The 17,958-nt window shown below is 56.7% G+C and overlaps 1 protein-coding gene across 1 annotated transcript; it reads right to left on the bottom strand.

Annotated features, from left to right (window-relative positions):
- Nucleotides 1-11,742: 11,742 nt before the first annotated feature.
- SPR (sepiapterin reductase) lies at nt 11,743-14,722 on the bottom strand. The gene is made up of 3 exons (XM_064448802.1): nt 14,343-14,722; nt 13,234-13,524; nt 11,743-13,085 (listed from the first exon to the last, which is right to left on the bottom strand). The coding sequence occupies exons 1-3, from the start codon at nt 14,677-14,679 to the stop codon at nt 12,895-12,897; spliced, it is 819 nt and encodes a 272-aa protein (XP_064304872.1). The 5' UTR covers nt 14,680-14,722; the 3' UTR covers nt 11,743-12,894.
- Between the last annotated feature and the right edge of the window lie 3,236 nt (nt 14,723-17,958).

Genomic DNA, 17,958 nt, shown 5'->3' with positions numbered 1-17,958 from the left:
CATAGCTGTGGGCTGGAAGAGGTCAGTCCAGCAAGTAGCGATGCTGCTGGGTCCTCACCCACCTCCACAATGGTCACACTGGCTTTTCCGTGGGGGCTGCACCCCCCGTCACCTCTCTGGCGTGGCCCGACTGCTCTCTTGGTACAGAAACCCTGCTCAGATGCGGGCGCTGGTGTGATGGGTCCTGGTGGGCTTCTGACATTCTCAGAGGTGGGAGATCTTGAAGGCCATCCCGTGTGGACACAGCTGTGGCTTCGGTGGCGGCAGCCACGTGCCATCAATGGAATTTTTGTGCTTGCAAAACCAACAGGGTTTTGCACCCAGCTCCTTGTAGACATTGAAACCCCCAGCTCCTGAAGGGATCATCTCCAAGCCTTGAAACACCTTGAGATGATCGTGCAGGTGCCCATAGCCCTGATAAAGCCTTTCAGAAAGCTGCGGCACCCTCGGCTGTTGGTGACAGTGCCCGTCCCAGCGCTGAGGCGGCACCCGCAGCCGGGACAGAGATTGCTCCGGTCATTTCTGGTGGTGCCACAGGACCACGGTTTTAGTTGAAAGTGATGTGCAGAGGTCGGGCACTGGGGGATCTTTCCCCTGACCTTATGCCTGACCTTGGGGACCCCATGTCCCCTGTTTGCCCACGGGTTGAGTGGGGTGACGAGCTGGTTCACCCATGTGGGAGCCCACGGAGGGCAGCAGCACTGAAACACGCAGATTTTGGGCAGCATCTGCTGCTCGTGACACGACCTGTCAGAGCAGCGCTGATGCTGCAGGCACCGGCAGCGTGCACGGCTCCTCGGGGATCTGCCAGGGTGACAGCAGGTACAGCATCAGGGGGCAGAGATGTGGGGGTCCCCGAGCCCTTCTCGGTAGCGAGGGGTGCAATCCAGCCCTCTCCGGGTGCTGGGAGCAAACCCAAAACGCTGACCCTGGTTTGCCATCCCGGTCCCTGGGGTGGCAGCCGCGGTGGGTGCGTGGCATCGCTGTGTCCCAGCCGGGAGCAGATCTCGCCCTCATCCCTGAGCCTTTAACCTTCCTCTGGATACCGTGACCAGGAGCTCCGTGCTTCAGCACTGTGATGCCTGCGGTTGTTTTTTGGGGTTTATACCACTGACAGCATGAAGAAGAGCTCAGCCATGGTGTTTGCATTCAGACAGCCCTCCCCACTGGTTCTGAGGGTGAAGACTGGTCTCCCAGCTAATGTCCCACCACAGTCCTCCCTCCAGGGCTAGAGGATGTCACCCTTAGAAATGCTTTTCTGTGCATGGCAGGGTCACCACTGCTGCAAAAATATCTTTCTAGGAGAGCGCCAGAGATTTTGACAGAGGATATTACACCTCCAGCCGAGTGAGGGTTTGGGTGCCCCCTCAGATGGCACCAGGGCCTGAGCCCCCACATCAGACCCCCCTGGACTCGTGCCGGCTAAGGAAGCAAGATCCCCTGCGAGACTGCATCCCTTCAGGGGCAAAGAAACCACGGGGAGAGGGGCTGTCCCTGCTCAGATACTGGGAGAGTCGCCCCCAAAACCCCTCAGGGACCGCACAGTGTTATATTAGGGGAGCTCAGCAGACTTGGCACCCCTTCACCTCCGCGACATACTGTTAAAAGGCATCAGGACGGTGTATCAGCCGCTTACATATGTTGCTTATATATGCCAAACTTATTAACACAATAAAACTGCTGCTAAGAAGCTTTCCTGCCTCCTTTCCCACACAGAGAGCATCAGTGTTGGAAGCACCTAGCCACCTCGTATGGAAACACCCAGGGTTGCTGTTCATATGGCACCCAGAAAAATAAATATATGAGTCAGCCAGGGTCCCCCGTGCAGCGTTTCCAGATCCCAGCTGCGAGGGCAGGGAGCTGGGGACACCTCGAACCACGGGGTTTAAAGGCAGTCCTGGGGTGAAGCTGTCCCTTCCCACCTGGGCGCCGGTGTGGGGAGGCGGTGTGCCTTGGGGGGATGCCGGGGCTCGCAGGGCACTGCTGGGTGGGCTGGGTGCTGGCGGTCTCCTCCGGTGCACGACGCTCTGAATCAACGAATCTTCCTCCCGCTTCGCTTCGCAAGTGGTCGGAGGGGGACCCTGGGTGATTCATATATTTATTTTCCCGGGTGCCATATGAAAGGCAACCCTGAGTGTTTCCATACGAGGCGGCTAGGTGCTTCCAACACTGACATTCTCCAGGAGAAAAATAGGCAGGAAAGCTTCTTAGCAGCAGTTTTATTGTGTTAATAAGTTTGGCGTCTATAAGCAACATATGTAAATGACTGATATACTGTCTTGATGCCATTTAACATTATGTTGCGGAGGTGAGCGGGAGCCAAGTCTGCAGCATTTCGACTAATACACGAGGAGCTGCCAATTCTGGTGGGGTTTTTTTTTCCCTTCTTTTTTTTTTTCCCCCTTTTTTATAAAATTTAAACAAGTTAGCAATCTGCCCGTGCCAAAATAATGACTCGGACCCTTCCGTCTCCATTGCTGTTTCTTGGAAAACGGGTAAATATTGTGTTCATTTAGCCCTGGCGGCAGCTCGAGTCCCCGGCGCTGGGATGGAAAATCCCGGCTCGCTGGGTATCCCGGTCCCCGTTGCTGCGGATGGGGAGAGGGGCCGGCGAGGAAAGAGCGGAGCCGCTGCCAAACACAGCCGAGGTAGCAGAGGTGCCAAGGGCTCCGCGTTCCCCCCTCACCCAGCGGGCGGGGAACAGAAAAAAAAGACAAGGGGGGAAAAAAAAAAATAAAATAAAATGCCGTGAGTTTCTCCCTCTCACAAGTAATTTTCAGTTAATTTATGTTGAATCAATGGTTCCTTGCAGTCATATGGATGGCAGGCTCCCAGCCATTATTAGTGTAAACAGATTTGTGAGCAGTATATTTAGCTGTTCCATATTGCTTTTAGGAAATGTGCACATTTCAATGGCGTATACTTAGAGAGGGCCATACCCTGCCACCGCTCTGCAGGTGGGGACGGTGCCGTACGGAGGCGCCTGCACTCCCAGCCTCCTCTTCCTCGTCCGAGAGGAAGCCTTGAGCTGGCGCGGGGGGTTTCGGTTACCCTTGGAGGCAGCGGGGACCGATGGCGCCTGTATGTCCCATCTGTATTTCACCTACAAAAAGCCCCTGCAGAATTAGGGCTTTGCTGGTGGGGATGGTCTGGCTGAGGCCACGCTCACCTCTGCAGGTCGCAGAGGCCGGATCCAGCTCACGGGCATGGAGCCGGAGGTGTTTGCAGCAGGGGGAGCCCCTTGGGGTGGGTGCTCTGCAGCGTTTTGGTGCTCTGGGGCACCCACCTGTTCCACGGAGCTCTGTGCAGTCTCACCAGCCCACAGGTGCGATGAGCCGAGCCAGTGCCCAGTCCCCACGGGCTCAGCCACCTGTGCTGCCTGGGGTGGGCACCCACCAGGGACCGTGCCAGGATGCGGGTGGCACATCCACCCAGGGACCACGCCGGGATGCGCATGGGCACCTACCGGGGACCACGCGGGGATGTGGGTGGGCACCCACCAGGGACCACGCTGGGATGTGGGTGGGCACCCGCCAGAGACCATGCTGGGATGCGGGTGGCACATCCACACAGGGGCTGTGCCAGGATGCAGGTGAGCACCCACCAGGGACCACGCCGGCATGTTGGTGGCACATCCACCCAAGGACCAAGCACATTGGGTGCAGGTGGCACAGTCACCCAGTGACCATGCCGGGATGCGGGTGGGCACCCTCCAGGGACCGCCCTGGGATGCGGGTGACACATCCACCACCCACACCGTGGGTACGGGGGACAGCGGCCACATCCCTGCCATGCGGGGAGGGATCTGAAACCCCCCCCTCCACCGCCTGAGCAGCTCATTTAAGAAAAGTTGTTGTGCTGCGGAGGAGCGCCAATATCGAAAGGTTTGGGGCCAAAATGTAAAACGCACTAAAAAAGAAATCCCCAGATTTCAACAGAAAGGGTGTAAAATCCCAGCCAGCGGCACCGTGAGGAGTCCTCCAAGTCCTGCGGGCCGGATTCTGCCGCGCAGCATCCTTACGCTACTCCCCCTTTCTGTGCCCGCCTGCCGTCGAGGGAGGCTCCCCTGAAGCGAGCAGGATCAGGACCTTCCCCGTCTCCCCGCCAGCTCGCCCTGCTCGCTCCGCACCGTGCGCACGCCTCGCCCGCCACCAAAATAACCCAGAAACGCCGAATCCAGAACCCGCTGCCGGTTCACACGTGCCGGGATGGCATGAAATGTGGGTGCGTCCCCCTCTGCCAAAGAATTGGGGCAGGATATGGCCCTGGGGGCTTTTGCTATTTTCATTTTTCCTGCCGGCTTGCCTGCGTGCCCGAAAATAGCTGCCGCGAGCGGGCTGGCACGGGCGGCGCGGAGCATCGCCAGCCTCCAGCCGCACGGCGGTGAAAGGATTTGGGCGACGTCTCACCATGGCTACCCGGGCCGGGGAGAAGTATGTTGGGCTCCAGGGGGAGGGTGCCGGCCCCTTTCATGGAGGAGAAAGCCGCGACATCAGGGCTCTGTTGTTGGATGTCACCGTCTCCCTCCCGCCAGTGTGAAAAATCAATTAGGAAGAATTAGCGACGTGTCAACGGGTGTTGCGCGGGGAGAGTTACGGGCCCGATCCTGCCCGCTGCTGCACGGGTTCACCAGGAGAAGGTGGCAGAGTGACACCGGCCGTCCCTGCCACCGTTACAACCCCAAAACCACGATGCCCACGCATTTAAATCTGGCCCGGGGTATCAATCTCCACACCAGGCACCCGGCCGCGCCTGGGGAGCCACAGGCTGCCCTGGAGCTCCGTGCCTCAGTTTCCCCATCCCTGCGATGGGGCTTGGCTGGGCCACAGCCCCCGAGCCCCGCAGCATCGCTGCCTGAAGATGCTGGACCTTCGTCCCCCGTTGGAGCCCATCCCCGTGGCCCCGGGACTGGAAGCGGTTCAGCGTGAGCATAACTCGCACTGTGTTGCTGCTTTTCTTTCCCCTCCTCTTTCCGCATGTGTGTATATATATATATAAATAAGAAGGAAAAAAAACCCCACCCCAAACTCTGATTAAAATCCCTTTTTTTATTCACCTGCCCATCTTTTCTCTGTCTCCATCTCCCATTCTATCCAAACTCATAATTAATCGCTCAAGGCAAAAGTAATGAATGTTAATTGGCCATCTGTACAAAGACTAATTAAAATCTACCATGCTGGGGATTAAAACATACCTATAGCAACTGCCTGAATTGAGAATGAGACAGAGGAGAGATTGAGAAAACAGCTGAAAGGCTTGTGCAAAACGCAATCTCGCTTAGGTGTGAGATGAGTTGTAACTCGGAGATCTGAGATGCTTTATTATTAAATTAAAAAAAAAAAGGGGGGGTTGGGGAAGAAACTTCTGAGCTGAGCCGGGAGATGGTTTAATGGGAAGAAAGGCCGCGGGAGATTTCAAAGGCGGAGCGACACCCTTTGGACCCCAACATTTTGGGTTTGGTTTGGATGAGGATAATAGCCGCCCTCTCCCCTCCCCGCCGGGAGAAAATATTTCGTGGTGTTTTCAGCGTCTTAGGGTTTCTGGATGTGAAGAAACCACGCCGGGCACCGGGAAGCTGCTGGGCTGGAGCGGGGAAAGAGGCATCCCCTGAATCTGAAGAGTCAGGGATGGAGCCCGCAGCCCGAGCCAGGCCATCACCGCCGGCCTGCATCCCGCTCTGCCGCGGAGCTGCGCCGCGCCCTCGGCCGCCCTGCTCCGCTCCCGGCCCCTTCTTTGTCCTAAATCCTCGGCTTTTCAGGCCGGCCGCCTCTTTGTTGCGGGGAGGGTTTAGGAGTTGGAGGAATAGCGCAAAACGAATAAGCCAGTGTTAATTATTCACGGGGCTGCTCCTCCTCCTCCTCGCTGCGGCCCCAGTGAGCCCCCCGGCCCCTCGCTCACACACCCCCTCATCCTCCCTGTGCTGCACGTCAGGGCCCAGCGCGGAGCCGGGGCCCGTCCCACCCAGCCGAGGTGTCCCCTCCAGCGCTGGTGGCGCGGCTGGAGGTGGCAGGAGGTGCCCGGCGGTGAAGGGCACCCAGGGGGATGCTGGCCAGAGGGTGGCAAGGAGGCTGGACCCTCTCTCCAAATGGGTTCCCCCAGGCTCAGGGAAGCTTTGGCATGTGCAAAATGCCATATTTTTTAGTAAAAAAAAAAAGACAGGAAAAAAGTGTTTTTCCTCCAGCCAAAGCTGGGGGTAGGTTTCCACCAGAAATCACCAACCTGTGGCTGTACGGCCTCGTGTCCCCGAGCGGCTCGAGGCCAGGTCTGTCCCCATCTAACACATGCGCCAGCTCCGATGCCACCAAACAACCCATGGTTTTTTTAAACCCAGGTCCCCAGTGTTTCCTTCTGGGAGCAGCCGGCCTCATCCCCGTACCCCTGCGATGCCGGGAACCACCGCCACCATCCTCCCGGGGCTTTTCGGGGGTCACAGTGTGGGGCGATGGGGAGGCTGGGCATCCCCCCGAGTGCGCTGATACTTTGCAGCCTCGCTGGAAGCACCCGGGCTCGGCTCTGCTCTTGTTTTCTCAGATTCGGCTGTGTTTACTCCCAACACGAGTGACCGCCGTGGCCCTATTACGGGAGCGGCTGACAGCTCGGCTGACAAGTGTGCTCGCGGCAGGAATGTGAATGCGGCTCCCGGCCTCGCCGCGGTGCCTCGGCGGCAGCTTTGCCGGCGGTGGCGCGGGCAGGGTGAGGCCACGCTGCCGGCTGGGTGAAGCGCGATCCCTGCGGAAGGAGCCGCTCTGGGTTTCCCATGGGCTTCCACATCGATGGGGTGCTGCGAGTGATGGGTGCAGCGTGACTTGCTCGTCCTTTCTGGTCTAAACCCCGGTGCTGAGCATCTGCCGGAGTCTCCCGGCATCCTAACGGGAAGGACCAGGATCTGCTGGGATTATCTGGTGCTTGGGGAAGGGCTGAGCCGTCGGCCCGGTGGGGTTTCAAGGCCAGGTGGAGGATGACGGGCAGCAGATGTGTGGGATGGGCCGTGGAGGAACAGGATGGACGCACTGATCTGAGGCAGCAGCTCTGCTGAAGGAATGGGGATGAGGAGCAGCCGCTGTCAGGACAGGCCGGTGTCCCCAAATCCCAGGGGAGCCACAGGAACAGCTCAGCCACTGCCAGCCTCCAGCTCAGTACTCAATATTCGGGAAGGGAGGCTTGAAATGCACCCGGCTGCACCCCACGTGGGCTGGCAGCAAACAGGACAAAGTCTGGCTTTGGGTGCTGCATAAAAAAAACAGGGAAAACCTTGTATTGCTGGTAGCTCTTTCCCACCAGGGTGGAGGTGGCTGTCGGTCTGCAGGGCCCAGTTCGACCCCTGGTGGGTTTGATGGGTGCAGGGCAGCACCAGGAGCAATGTCAAAGCCAAGGATCAGGTGCCAGTCCCAGCTTAGCGCCCGGCCCAGCAAGTCCAGCTGCTCCACCTGCACTGGACAGAGATGGTTTAATTAATGACAGATCATTTCTGCAATGTCCCTCCATTAACCTCCATAGCAGACTAAATAATAACTCATTAAAGGCATTTGAAGCTCGCAGGAACAGGACAGTTTACCAGCAAACTCGCTGCTCTTTGCCTCTAAACTAGGTTAATCTGTCATCTCTCCTTGCTGGACCGGGGGGGTCCCTCGTTACCCATTACATGGCTGCTCCAGGGGAGACGGCCAGCCTGGAGCTGGTCCTTCCCCTTGCTTAACGCTAAGGCCACCAAAACCTGGGGACAGCATAGAGGGGAGAGGAATAAAAGCACATCAGTGGGCTGAGAGCGAGGAGAGCGAAGAGTTACAGGCGGGAGGACGCGTGAGCAAGCGTTCAGTCTCGGGGAGAAGAGCTGGTGAGAACCGTGCCAGCTCAGCAGAAAGATGTTTGTTGTTCTAACCCTCTTGGGCTCGGTGAACAGCCACCAAATCCCAGCCACAGCCCCGAGAAGACCCTGCAAAGCTCCTGACTTGTTGCATAAAGAGGCGGGAGGCTCTGGGGTGGCTGGTCGCGTGTCGTGGAGATACCCAACACATGGCTCAGGTGTCTCCACAGGCATCTCAGTGGTCTCTGCCCATGGGATGGGGCTCCCCGGGTGGGATGTGTGGGCACCACCAGACCTTCCCCCCCCCCAGGAGCACCTTTGCCAGAGGAGCAGCTCATTTACCTTTGGCCTCGTGGCCGGAGGTGGCTGCTTGTTTGCGAGCAAGGAGCTCGTTGGGTACTCGGCGTCCTGGCCGAAAGGCCCGTACTCAGCATTTCTGGCCACTGGATGGGAAAATAAAGGTCTTCTTCTCCCTTTTGCTGAGAAACCTTTAATAAGGGGCAGAGAAACCTGGCTGCAGCCTATAGCCCTGCTGAGCCGGGGGCAGCTCAGGTCAGTGGCCGAGATTTGGGAGGTCATTGGGTGCACGCCAGTTTTAATTTGGGAGGCTTTGGGGGGGATTTAGCCGGGTCGCCCTTGATGCCGTTCCGAGGACCTGGTCACACAAGCAGAAACAAAATCCGAGCAGTGACTTTTCCTCCTTTCATAACCCAGTTCCCTGCATTTCACCACCAGCACAAAGGGCACAGTGTCTCTCCTGGCATGGGAGGGGGCTGGGGAGGGTCCCCCTGGGGACGGTCACTGGGGTCGTGTCACCCCTAAACATCGCACACACGCTTCCCTTCCTGCCCCAAACTGCTATCAAGGCTGTCATAGGGGCTTTCTGTAGCTCTTTAATAGGGAGCTCACACGGGCAGGCATCTGCACAGCTCGCGCTCCAGCCTTGTCTCCCCCTGTTTACCAGGGCTCCAGGAGACATCACACCTTCCCCGGCATCCATCCATTACAGAAATCGCTGTGGCCGGGAAGGGCCCAGCCTGGCAGCATGCCCATCGCGCTGCTTTGCCCCTGGCAGCGAGTAAATCGCTTTTCTTGTAAGTACGTGAGCTCAGAGCAAGTGGGGGGGACAGACTGTCCCACGGGAACCCTTGCAGCTATGCCCTGGGAGAGCGGGGCTGGACAGCCCTTCCTGGGGCTGCCATGACCCTCAGGACTTTGCTCCAGGGATGGGATGGGAAGGAAAAAGCAAAGGGGGGAAAAATGGGTGAATGCCCTGGGCAGTATTTCACTGCAGGAGGCAGGGTGGGAAGGCAGGCTGGTGTGGGGGCCAGACTCGCTTGCAGGGACTCCTCCTGCTAGGCAGGGTTTTGGGCTTGACAAACCCCACTTCACCCCCGTCAGGGCGAACAGAGGCCGTGGCTCCTGTCTGGGACGGAGGAGGTGACGGCTCCTTTTGGGGTGACTCCCTTCAGCCATGGGGTTCATCCTTAGCCCATGGGAGAGCACTGCCCGAATATCGGGGCCCCTCCCTAGGGCTCGGCATGTCAGCCCCATCGGATACACTTTGCCAGGTGAGCTGTGAGCTCCTGCCTCTGAAATTAGGAGAGCTCAAAACTTCTTTTTTTTTTAAATACCATTTTCTCTCCCAGTTGAGCCCCTGGCATGGTCCCAGGCCCCCAGGACATGGACCCTTAATTTAAAAAAAACCAACCTGTTGTCATAGGCACCCGTGATGAGACGGTGCAGAGGCAGGAGGGGAGCCTGAGCTTGCATCCTGCTCCATCCCCACCGAACAGCCCGTTGCTGCTCCAGAGGCACCGATGCTGTCTCACCCTCCTGACTCTCTGCACTGGCTGCAGTCTGTTAGCCGGTCTCGGTACGCCCTCAGCTGGTCCCAGAAAATGCTAGAAAAGGGAAGACAAATATTTCATATCGGTTTGCCATTGCATTTCAAAACACCCATGGGTGCACAGATGTCAGCCGGACCCGCAGGGCATGGGAAATGGGCCTGCTCGCTGGGCAGGGGATGCTGGTACCCAGGGGGATGCTGGTACCCTGGGAATACCCCGAAAGCATCACAGCATTTCTCCCTCAGCAGAGCGCTGCTCCTGGGGCAGGAGTCACAAGCTTGGCATGTCCCTGGGGGTTACAGAGCAATGCCAAACACCTAAACACACCCACAGTGAGTCCAAGGGGATAAAACCCCTATTTAATAATTAAAACCTCCAGGAAACAGCTCGGAGCACGAAGTGTGGAGTGACCACACTGAAGACAATCTCAGTCCGTTGAACTGTGAGCGTGTGCTTGCTTCACCAGCAAAATTCAGCAGCCTGAGCCACAGCACATTGCTGCAGCCGCTGGATTTGTGCTTGATGTTGGCAACAGGTTCCCTCTTCGAGCAGGCGTAGTTTCCTGGTTGAAGGGACCCAGACACCGAGGCTGATTTTTGCTCCTGCTGCTCATGGGCTGCCCCTGGGCTCCAGGGGAGAGAGAAAGGGGGCGAAAATGACCCAGGACTCAGCACCTGTTAGAGCAGGTCCAGAGGAGGCCATAAAAATGGTCAGAGGGCTTCGACACCTCTGCTACAAGGCCAGGCTGGGAGAGTTGGGGTGGTTCAGCCTGGAGAAGAGAAGGCTCCAAGGAGACCTTATTGCGGCCTCCCAGTGCTTAAAGGGGGCTTTTAAGAAAGATGAAGACAGACATTTTAGCAGGGCCTGTTGCAACAGGACAAGGGGTGATGGTTTTAAAATAAAAGAGGGGAGATTTAGACTGGATCTAAGGAAGAAATGTTTTACACTGAGGGTGGTGAAACCCTGGCCCAGGCTGCCCCGAGAGGTGGTCGATGCCCCATCCCTGGGAACACCCAAGGCCAGGCTGGACGGGGCTCTGAGCGACCTGGTCTGGTTGAAGATGTCCCTGCTTGCTGCAGGGGGTTGGGCTGGGTGGGCTCTAAAGGTCCCTCCCAACCCAAACCATGCCATGAATCAAATCCAGCGTTTCATTCATAATTTCATTAATGTTGCACGCAGCAGGACAAAAGCACCTCCCTATCTAAAGCCAGCATTCCCTGCCCACATATCCTCTCTTGGGGGAGAGGTTTGGGTTGGAGAAGGGCCTCGTTTCAAGCGGTGGTACCACAGCACCTCACGTAGATGCTCCAAGATGATGGGCAGAATTGCTGATACGCCCCCAGTCGCCCGAGAGCGGTCACACCTCAACTGAGAATGCACAGTCCAGAAATAAACCTTCCCCTTGGGTACCCTGGCTTTTAATGAGTCTTACCCTGAAGAACCCCTCTGCATCTCCCACCTGGCTAGTACCATGTTGTCCCTGTGCCCAGGGCAGCCCTGCACCCCTGCACCCCCCCACCTTCTCCTGCAATTTGGGCCTCCTCAAGCCTTTCTGGGGGGCCTCCTCCACCTTCAGCTCAGTTTGTAACCCTGTAAGGGCAGGACTTGAGTCCCCCAGCTCCAAGCACTGGGGTTGTTTTTTTTCAGAGAATCAAATTGCAAAAGACAATTTCTGCCCATGATGGGATGGGAGAAGCCCGCATGGATGCGGGGCGAGGAGGTGGGGGATTTTTAGCAGCAGCAGGGCCATCCAGGTTTCAGAGATCACATTAAACACCACCAGCCATCAAACCCCAGAAAAACAACTCCGTTGCCAATGCAGTGAGCAGAGGGGGTTTTGCTAATAATCTTTCACAGGCATAGAGGGAAGATGAAACCGAGCAGCAGACTAGCTAGAGAGAAAGGGTTTTTTTGAGTTTAACAGGATTAAGTTAACAGAAAGTTAATGAAATGGCTCAGAGATGGAAGAACAGGACTCCAGGAGGGCACGCGTGGTGCCTTGTTGGTTGAAGATGGTGCTTAACCCAGGCTCTCTCCTCCCACCCTCCCAAAAGTTTACCCTTTTAAAGATACAGCAGGAGACCCAGACCAGACATGAAACTTTTAATGGCTGTAGGTTCAGGTAGAGAGGATTTGAAATTCGGGGCTGGGACAGAAGATGACTGCAGGAAGGTTGCTGTCACTGCGCACGGAGACACACTGGGCATGTCAAGGGTGTGCAGGGGACGCCACTGAGCTTCAGAGATGCTCTCCTGCATCAACACACACTGCAGATACAAGTGCTTTCTAGAAGGGCAAGTCTATAAGCACCTGCGCCTCGTGGAACCTGATGAAAAAATGATAAAACCCCACAAAAAATTAAAAGAACAATCCAGGAGGGGGCCGAAGCCCCACATGCAGGCTTGGGCCCAGAACCTGCAGCCAGGAGCACGGCATGAACACAGGGCTGCTCTCAGATGTGCTCTAACCCGTGCTGCGCTTGAGCACAGGTTGATGTAAGCGGGTGACCCCAGCCAGGCACACAAACTCCCCACCTCCTCCACGGCCAGCTCCCCCTCCTGGTGATTTACTGCCTTTGCTATAGGCAATATATCCAAAACACAGCGACGGGCTTTGCTCCACGTCTTAAGGCACAAAACTCGCAGAGATGATCCCAGAACTGCAGGAGAGTCTAGACAAGCCACCGGTAGAGACAGGGGATGTAGGGTCAAGGCTCTGGGGTGACAGCCACCACCTCCACCCCCAGGAATGGCTCTTTTGCCCTTTGGTGACCTGTTCAAGTGCTGAGCTTGCAGCTCCTGTGGGGCAAAGGGGACAGACGCGGGGACACTCAGCTCTAACCCTACCATTGGCTTCGAGACCTTCTGGGGTGGCTTTCTGACCTGGCCTTGCGTGCATTGGTACCTCCTTGGCTCGCACACGCTCCTGCGCAGGAGAGCTTTATGCCTCCACGCCCATTCCCTTGGAAAAGACACTTCTGCTCCCCCCATCCCCAGCAGCGAGAAATCCCCCCTCCTGCCAGAGGGTACCCAGCAGGGCTCAACAGTTACAGCGCAGCGAGGCAGTAACTGCCCCCCGTCCCCATCGGGGCACTAGGAGTACGGATAAGGCACCCTGAGGTCTTCTCCTGAAAGCTGCACAGCACCCAGGACCCACACAAGGTCACCAAACACCCAAGGCCCAGCTCGTCGGACAGAAGCAGAAAGCAAAGCATGAAGGGGAGGGTGGAGGGAGAGTAACTCAGATGTCGTAGAAATCCACGTGGGCGCCGGAGCAGAAGGTGTCCTCCTCCAGGAGATTCACCAGCTTCTGGGCTGACACAGTGCAGTCTATCAGCTGCCTGCTCTCCTGCAGGCTTTGGAAATACTGACGCATCTCAGGGTCTCCTGTCTTAGTCCGGGCCAAGAGCTGCATGTCCGTGTCCAGAGGACCTGGGGAAAAAGCAACAAAAAAGAAATCACGTAAGGAGAAAGCAAAATCTGGGGCTCATTTTCCCTCTGTACCTGGCTTGGCTGCAAGAATCTTTTATCCACAAAGCCAGGAGCAAATTAATAGCGATTAATGAGCTCCCCTGCTCACCTGGGGCGTAGTTAAGCACACGGACATCAGGCTCCTCCAGTGCCAGGACCTGGAACATCATGTCCCGGGAAGCCTTCCCGCTGCAATACAGCGCCCAGTTCTTGAAGGGCTTCACAGCACAGAGCGAGGAGATGTTCACCACCGTCCTGCTCGAGCCGGGACGCTTCCCGAAGGCTTTCAGGGCAGTGGAGGTGAGGCAAAGCGCCGAGGTGACATTGAAGGCAAGGTAGCTGTTGACCTCGTCTGGGTCAGTGAGATCGAGGAAGGATTTGGAGACGTCCCCCAGGGAGCCTAGGAAGGAAGGACAAACGAGGCCGGATCAGTTAAAGGTGGGTTCAGCAACACAGCAGATCCTTTTTGCTCCTACAATTCCACGTGCAACACCATTACAGACCAAAGCGAGAAGCTTTGCTGGCCCAACCTCTAGCAGGGTCTCGCAGCAGTGCGAGGAGCTCAGCACAGCCCAGCTCTGCTCATCGCTTTCGGGTCACCCCAAAGGACAGGGACTTGCCCTGCCAATCTTGCGCCAAAACAAACAGCTCCTGGCCGCCAGCCTGGGGTACGATGTCCCCACGGGCCACCACGCGCAGTCTGCATGTCCCTCTTTTGGGACCAAGTCAGTGAAAGACCTTATTCCTGTAGCACCTGCTACCTATGGGAAGGCGTGGTCTTGTCTTATTTATACTGGTAATGGGTGAAAAAAGGCATGAAAGCAAAGAGGCACTGAGGACTGCAAGCAAAGCACCCTGAAAACAGCAAAGTTGGCAGTTTTTCTGAAGGTTTGTACCCTGGGAGCAGAGCAGTAGGAGGGTGCAGGGGGGTCTGGCTGGTCCTGTGCTGTGACGGGTAAAACCTTGCAAGCACCAAAGGCCCACGGTCCCTGCAGCTCCGTCCCCGCTCTGCTCCCCAAATTAATTACTTTAATAAAATAATAAGAACCAGAGAGGGTGAAATCCCTGCTGCTCCTTCGGTTATTTACTCAGTTCGGTTATTTATTGGTGCCCAAAGGACTGACCGAGCCTCGGCTCGGCCGTTGCGGGATGAAGGGGGGGCGCCGGGGCGGGCTGGGGAGGCGCGGGAGGGGGGGCGGGGGGGCACCCCGTTGTTACCGGCGTTGTTGACGAGGAGCAGGCGGCCGGGCGGCGCGGAGGGCAGCGCCTCCCGCAGGGCAGCGGCCGCCCGCCGCAGCCCCTCGTCGCAGCCCAGGTCGGCGGCCACGCACTCCACCCGCAGCCCGGTGCCGCCATCCCGCAGCTCGGCCGCCAGCTCGGCCAGCGGCGCCGCCGAGCGCGCCAGCAGCAGCAGCAGCGAGCCTTCGCCGAGCCGCGGGGCCAGCAGCCGCGCCAGGCTCCGGCCGAAGCCCCGGGAAGCGCCGGTGAGCACGAAGGCGGCCGGGCCCCAGCGCCCCGGCCCCGGCCCCGGCCCCGGCCCCGCTCCCGGCTCCATCCCGGCCCCGAACGCGGCGGGAAGGGGCGTGGGAACCCGCCTCCCCACGTGACCCGCCCCATTCATCCTCCCGCCGCTTTGTGATTGGCCGCTCCGAGCGTTCCGGTACCGCCCCCAACTCCGATTGGTCGCCGGCCGTCGGTTCGGCCGGTTGACGCGCGCTGTGGGGGCGAGGCCAGGGGAGGGCGCCCCCTGCCGGGCGCCTCGCGGCGCCGCCTCCGCCCCGGGCGCCGCGCGCGGCCGTGCAAAACGGTCAGGTTTACACCAAAACCCAAGTTCCCCATCACAGGGACGGGATTTTGCTGTAAAGCAAGGAAAATATGTGGGTGGGACAGGTAAAGAGGAGACGTTATTGGTTAAATTGGTTAAAGAACCAAATGTGGTTTGGGTTTGTTTTTTTTTTAATAAATAATTTCTTTATATCTGGCCAAAGCACAGCTGCGCTTGGGTTCTTCTCCAACACATTTTTCTTCTTCAATGCATTTTACAATACATTTTTTTCAAAACATTCATTTTTCCATATATTTTTTCCCAGTGCAGATGAAAATCCCGGCCCCCCCCACGCCATCTTGCAGCCACAGCGCTTTGCCGGCCGCCACCGCCGCAGCTTTCCTTGCGGACCGCACGCCAAGAAAGCCTTCATGCGCCTTTTTCCTCTGTGCTCATTAGTTTTGGCACCCAGCACTGGTCATTTATAGGTAGCAAAAGCTCTGTCCAATCCCCAAAAAGCCTCCCAAACCCCTTTTTTAAAATGGGGTCTGTGCACAAAGACGCAGACAACTTTCAGGGAGGGTTTTTGCAAGGGGTACCTGGCCTGCGTGGAATTCGCTGGCAGCCGGGCTTCGTTTCCCAGCTGTTAAATCCTAAGGACAGATGGTGCCCGCGGCGCGTGAGCAGGTAACGAAGCAGAGTTTCGCTCTATCACGCAGCCGCGGACGGGGCTGAAACCCTCCAGTGTTCTAATAGAGCATTAAAAATTCATGGCATGGCAAAAACCCAAGAGCGATATTTGTTTTGCTAAAGCAAATCTTACACGTTCAGTAAAATTAAGATCATCATCAAAAAAAAAAAAAGAGACAGCAAACGTGTATTTTTTTCACAAGTAGCTTCTTGATGGCAGAACTTGCTTTAGCGACTGCCAGTTCCCCCCTTCCCATTTTGGCAGCTCCGATCTCCTGCATCCGTCACGCTTCTTGCCCCGGTTCCCAGCCCGACGTCGCACCCTGGCCCACGTGGCCGGGCTCAAAGCAAAACTGGGCTGGCTGGAAATGGCCACCATTTTGCTGGACTTCCCTTCCAGCAGACCGCATCGTCCATCTGACCTGTTACCAGGCTACGGCGAAGGGTGTAAACGTAGGAGCGAGTGTCTGGGAAGCAGGTTTTTTTCAGCTGATAGAAGTTGCTTTGCTGATATTCACTAAAAATAAATATCAGAGGGAGGGAACTGATGACCAACCCAGCCCAGAGCTGGAGCCAGAGGGCAGAGCCGCAAAGAAATGATAAATCCATAAGATTCCTCCTGCTGTCTCATCCTCTCCCTTGTGCTCCTCGGTAAAACAAACAGGCTCGTGCCAAGGACGCGCTTTGCCCGGTGCAAATTTAGGCGAATTAGGGGCGATGCGATGGGTCTTTTTGGCTCCTTGTCATCGCAGCCTCAGCAAGATAATTTCCCGCGCTCACGGCGCTGCTTTCGCACGGCTGCCCTGTGGCACCACGTAACCTCCTCATGTGCTCGAGCCCTGACACCTGCAGCTGCCTGTAAGAAAGAAAGAACAAGAACTCATCCCTGTTTTCCCTCGCCGCCCGCTCCTCGGGGAAGTCTCGCTGCTGCGTGTGCCCTTCTGGCTCAGACACATCATTGAGCGAGGCCAGGCAGCGCGTTTTGCTGGCGTGGGTGTCTGCTGCGACCTTGGGCGGGCGGACTTGTTATCTCTGCCTTCTTCCTCTGCGGCATCGGTGCCAAGGACATCACTTCTTTAGCGGCTGCACCCCCGGATTTTCCTTGCTTTACAGCAAGAGCCCATCCCTGTCACTGACAGGGAACTTGTATCTTGGTGTAAATCTAATAATCTTTCACAGCTGGGTACAGCCGCTGTGGGAGGAGATCTGTGGGGGGCAGAGGGAGCAGAAGGACATCGGTGTTCCCCATCCCAGGAGATCAAACCCCACCGGCTGGGCGTTACAGAAATTCACAACCGGCCCGCGCTGACTGCGGGGGGAGGCTGGGGCACAAACTACAAGAGCAAATATTTATTTATGCTGGGACATGAGGTGTCCCAGCCGAATTGGGGCACCCCAAATGCGGTTTCACACGGGGTTCTGATACTCTTCAAGCATCCAGCTCCAACACGGTTTGACTAATCGCCAACACCCCCACCCCCCCAAATTATTAATCATAGTAAAACTTAGCAAAGCGACCCTAGTTTTGCAGGGATCTTGCTGCTTGCCTCTTGGTCCAGATGTCCCTGGAGCCAGATGTGCTGGAGTTTCTGACCCATGACGCCAGAGGATGCTGGGAGGGTGTCAGGAATGTGTCAGAGGGGATGCCGGTGTTATCTCGGTTGTCCCGGGGTATCCTTTAGTCTTCATGGACAGCTCTAAGCTTCCAGGAAACAAAGTCCTTCCTTCCAGGGCTGTGCTGTGCTTTAGTTTTATGTAAGCATGAACAGTACCAAAGCCTTCAGTAAAATTCCACTACCTCACTGCGTTACAGTGTATAACATGAACTAATATATATTAACAAAGTTAATACATTTTTGTACTATAAAGACTGGTTGAGATAATAGTTAGGGAAGGGAATTTTCATAACCCAAGAGAGCTATGAAATGTCCCCACCAGATCAGCTCTCTTTTCGTTCCCTGGCTTGCTTTTTAAGTTGGTCATTTTGAATATTTGTTGAATGTCACTTTACGCCGCCAAGGGCGTCTCCTGACCTCAGGTGGGCGGCTTGCGGGGTGACACGCTGTGCGCCGAAACCAGGAGGAGAAGAAAACAAGAAGAAGAAAACATGAAGATTCTGACCTGTCAGCAACCTCTGGTTTATGACCAAATTTGCTAAGACTGTACGAAAGACGTATTCCTCTGTCGCCTCATGGAGACGGTGCCTGGTGCAGACCCTCCGTCAGCGGCTTGGTGAGGGCGAGCGTGATGTTAAGAGCTTTGCTTGAGCAGTTCTAGAGGTTAAACTTCATTCCTTGGTGTTTCTGTGTTCTCACACCAGATGCTCTCTGGCTCCCATGACAGCAGCTTGCTTCTTCCACTGGATTTTTCACTCGCCAC

The sequence above is a fragment of the Phalacrocorax carbo genome, chromosome 4 (genome assembly GCF_963921805.1).
Source record: "Phalacrocorax carbo chromosome 4, bPhaCar2.1, whole genome shotgun sequence".
Lineage (NCBI taxonomy): Eukaryota > Metazoa > Chordata > Aves > Suliformes > Phalacrocoracidae > Phalacrocorax > Phalacrocorax carbo.
Note: the sequence above shows the minus strand (reverse complement) of the source record. Positions and strands in the feature narration are given on the sequence as shown.

What these genes read in the sequence shown, in the direction of transcription:
- SPR (XM_064448802.1), bottom strand. Translation starts at nt 14,679, where the DNA reads ATGGAGCCGGGAGCGGGGCCGGGGCCGGGGCCGGGGCCGGGGCGCTGG. An exon ending in GCTCCTCGTCAACAACGCCG is followed by an intron (nt 13,525 to 14,342) that starts GTAACAACGGGG and finishes CTTCCTTCCTAG; the next exon opens with GCTCCCTGGGGGACGTCTCC. An exon ending in TGTGCTTAACTACGCCCCAG is followed by an intron (nt 13,086 to 13,233) that starts GTGAGCAGGGGA and finishes CTTTTTCCCCAG; the next exon opens with GTCCTCTGGACACGGACATG.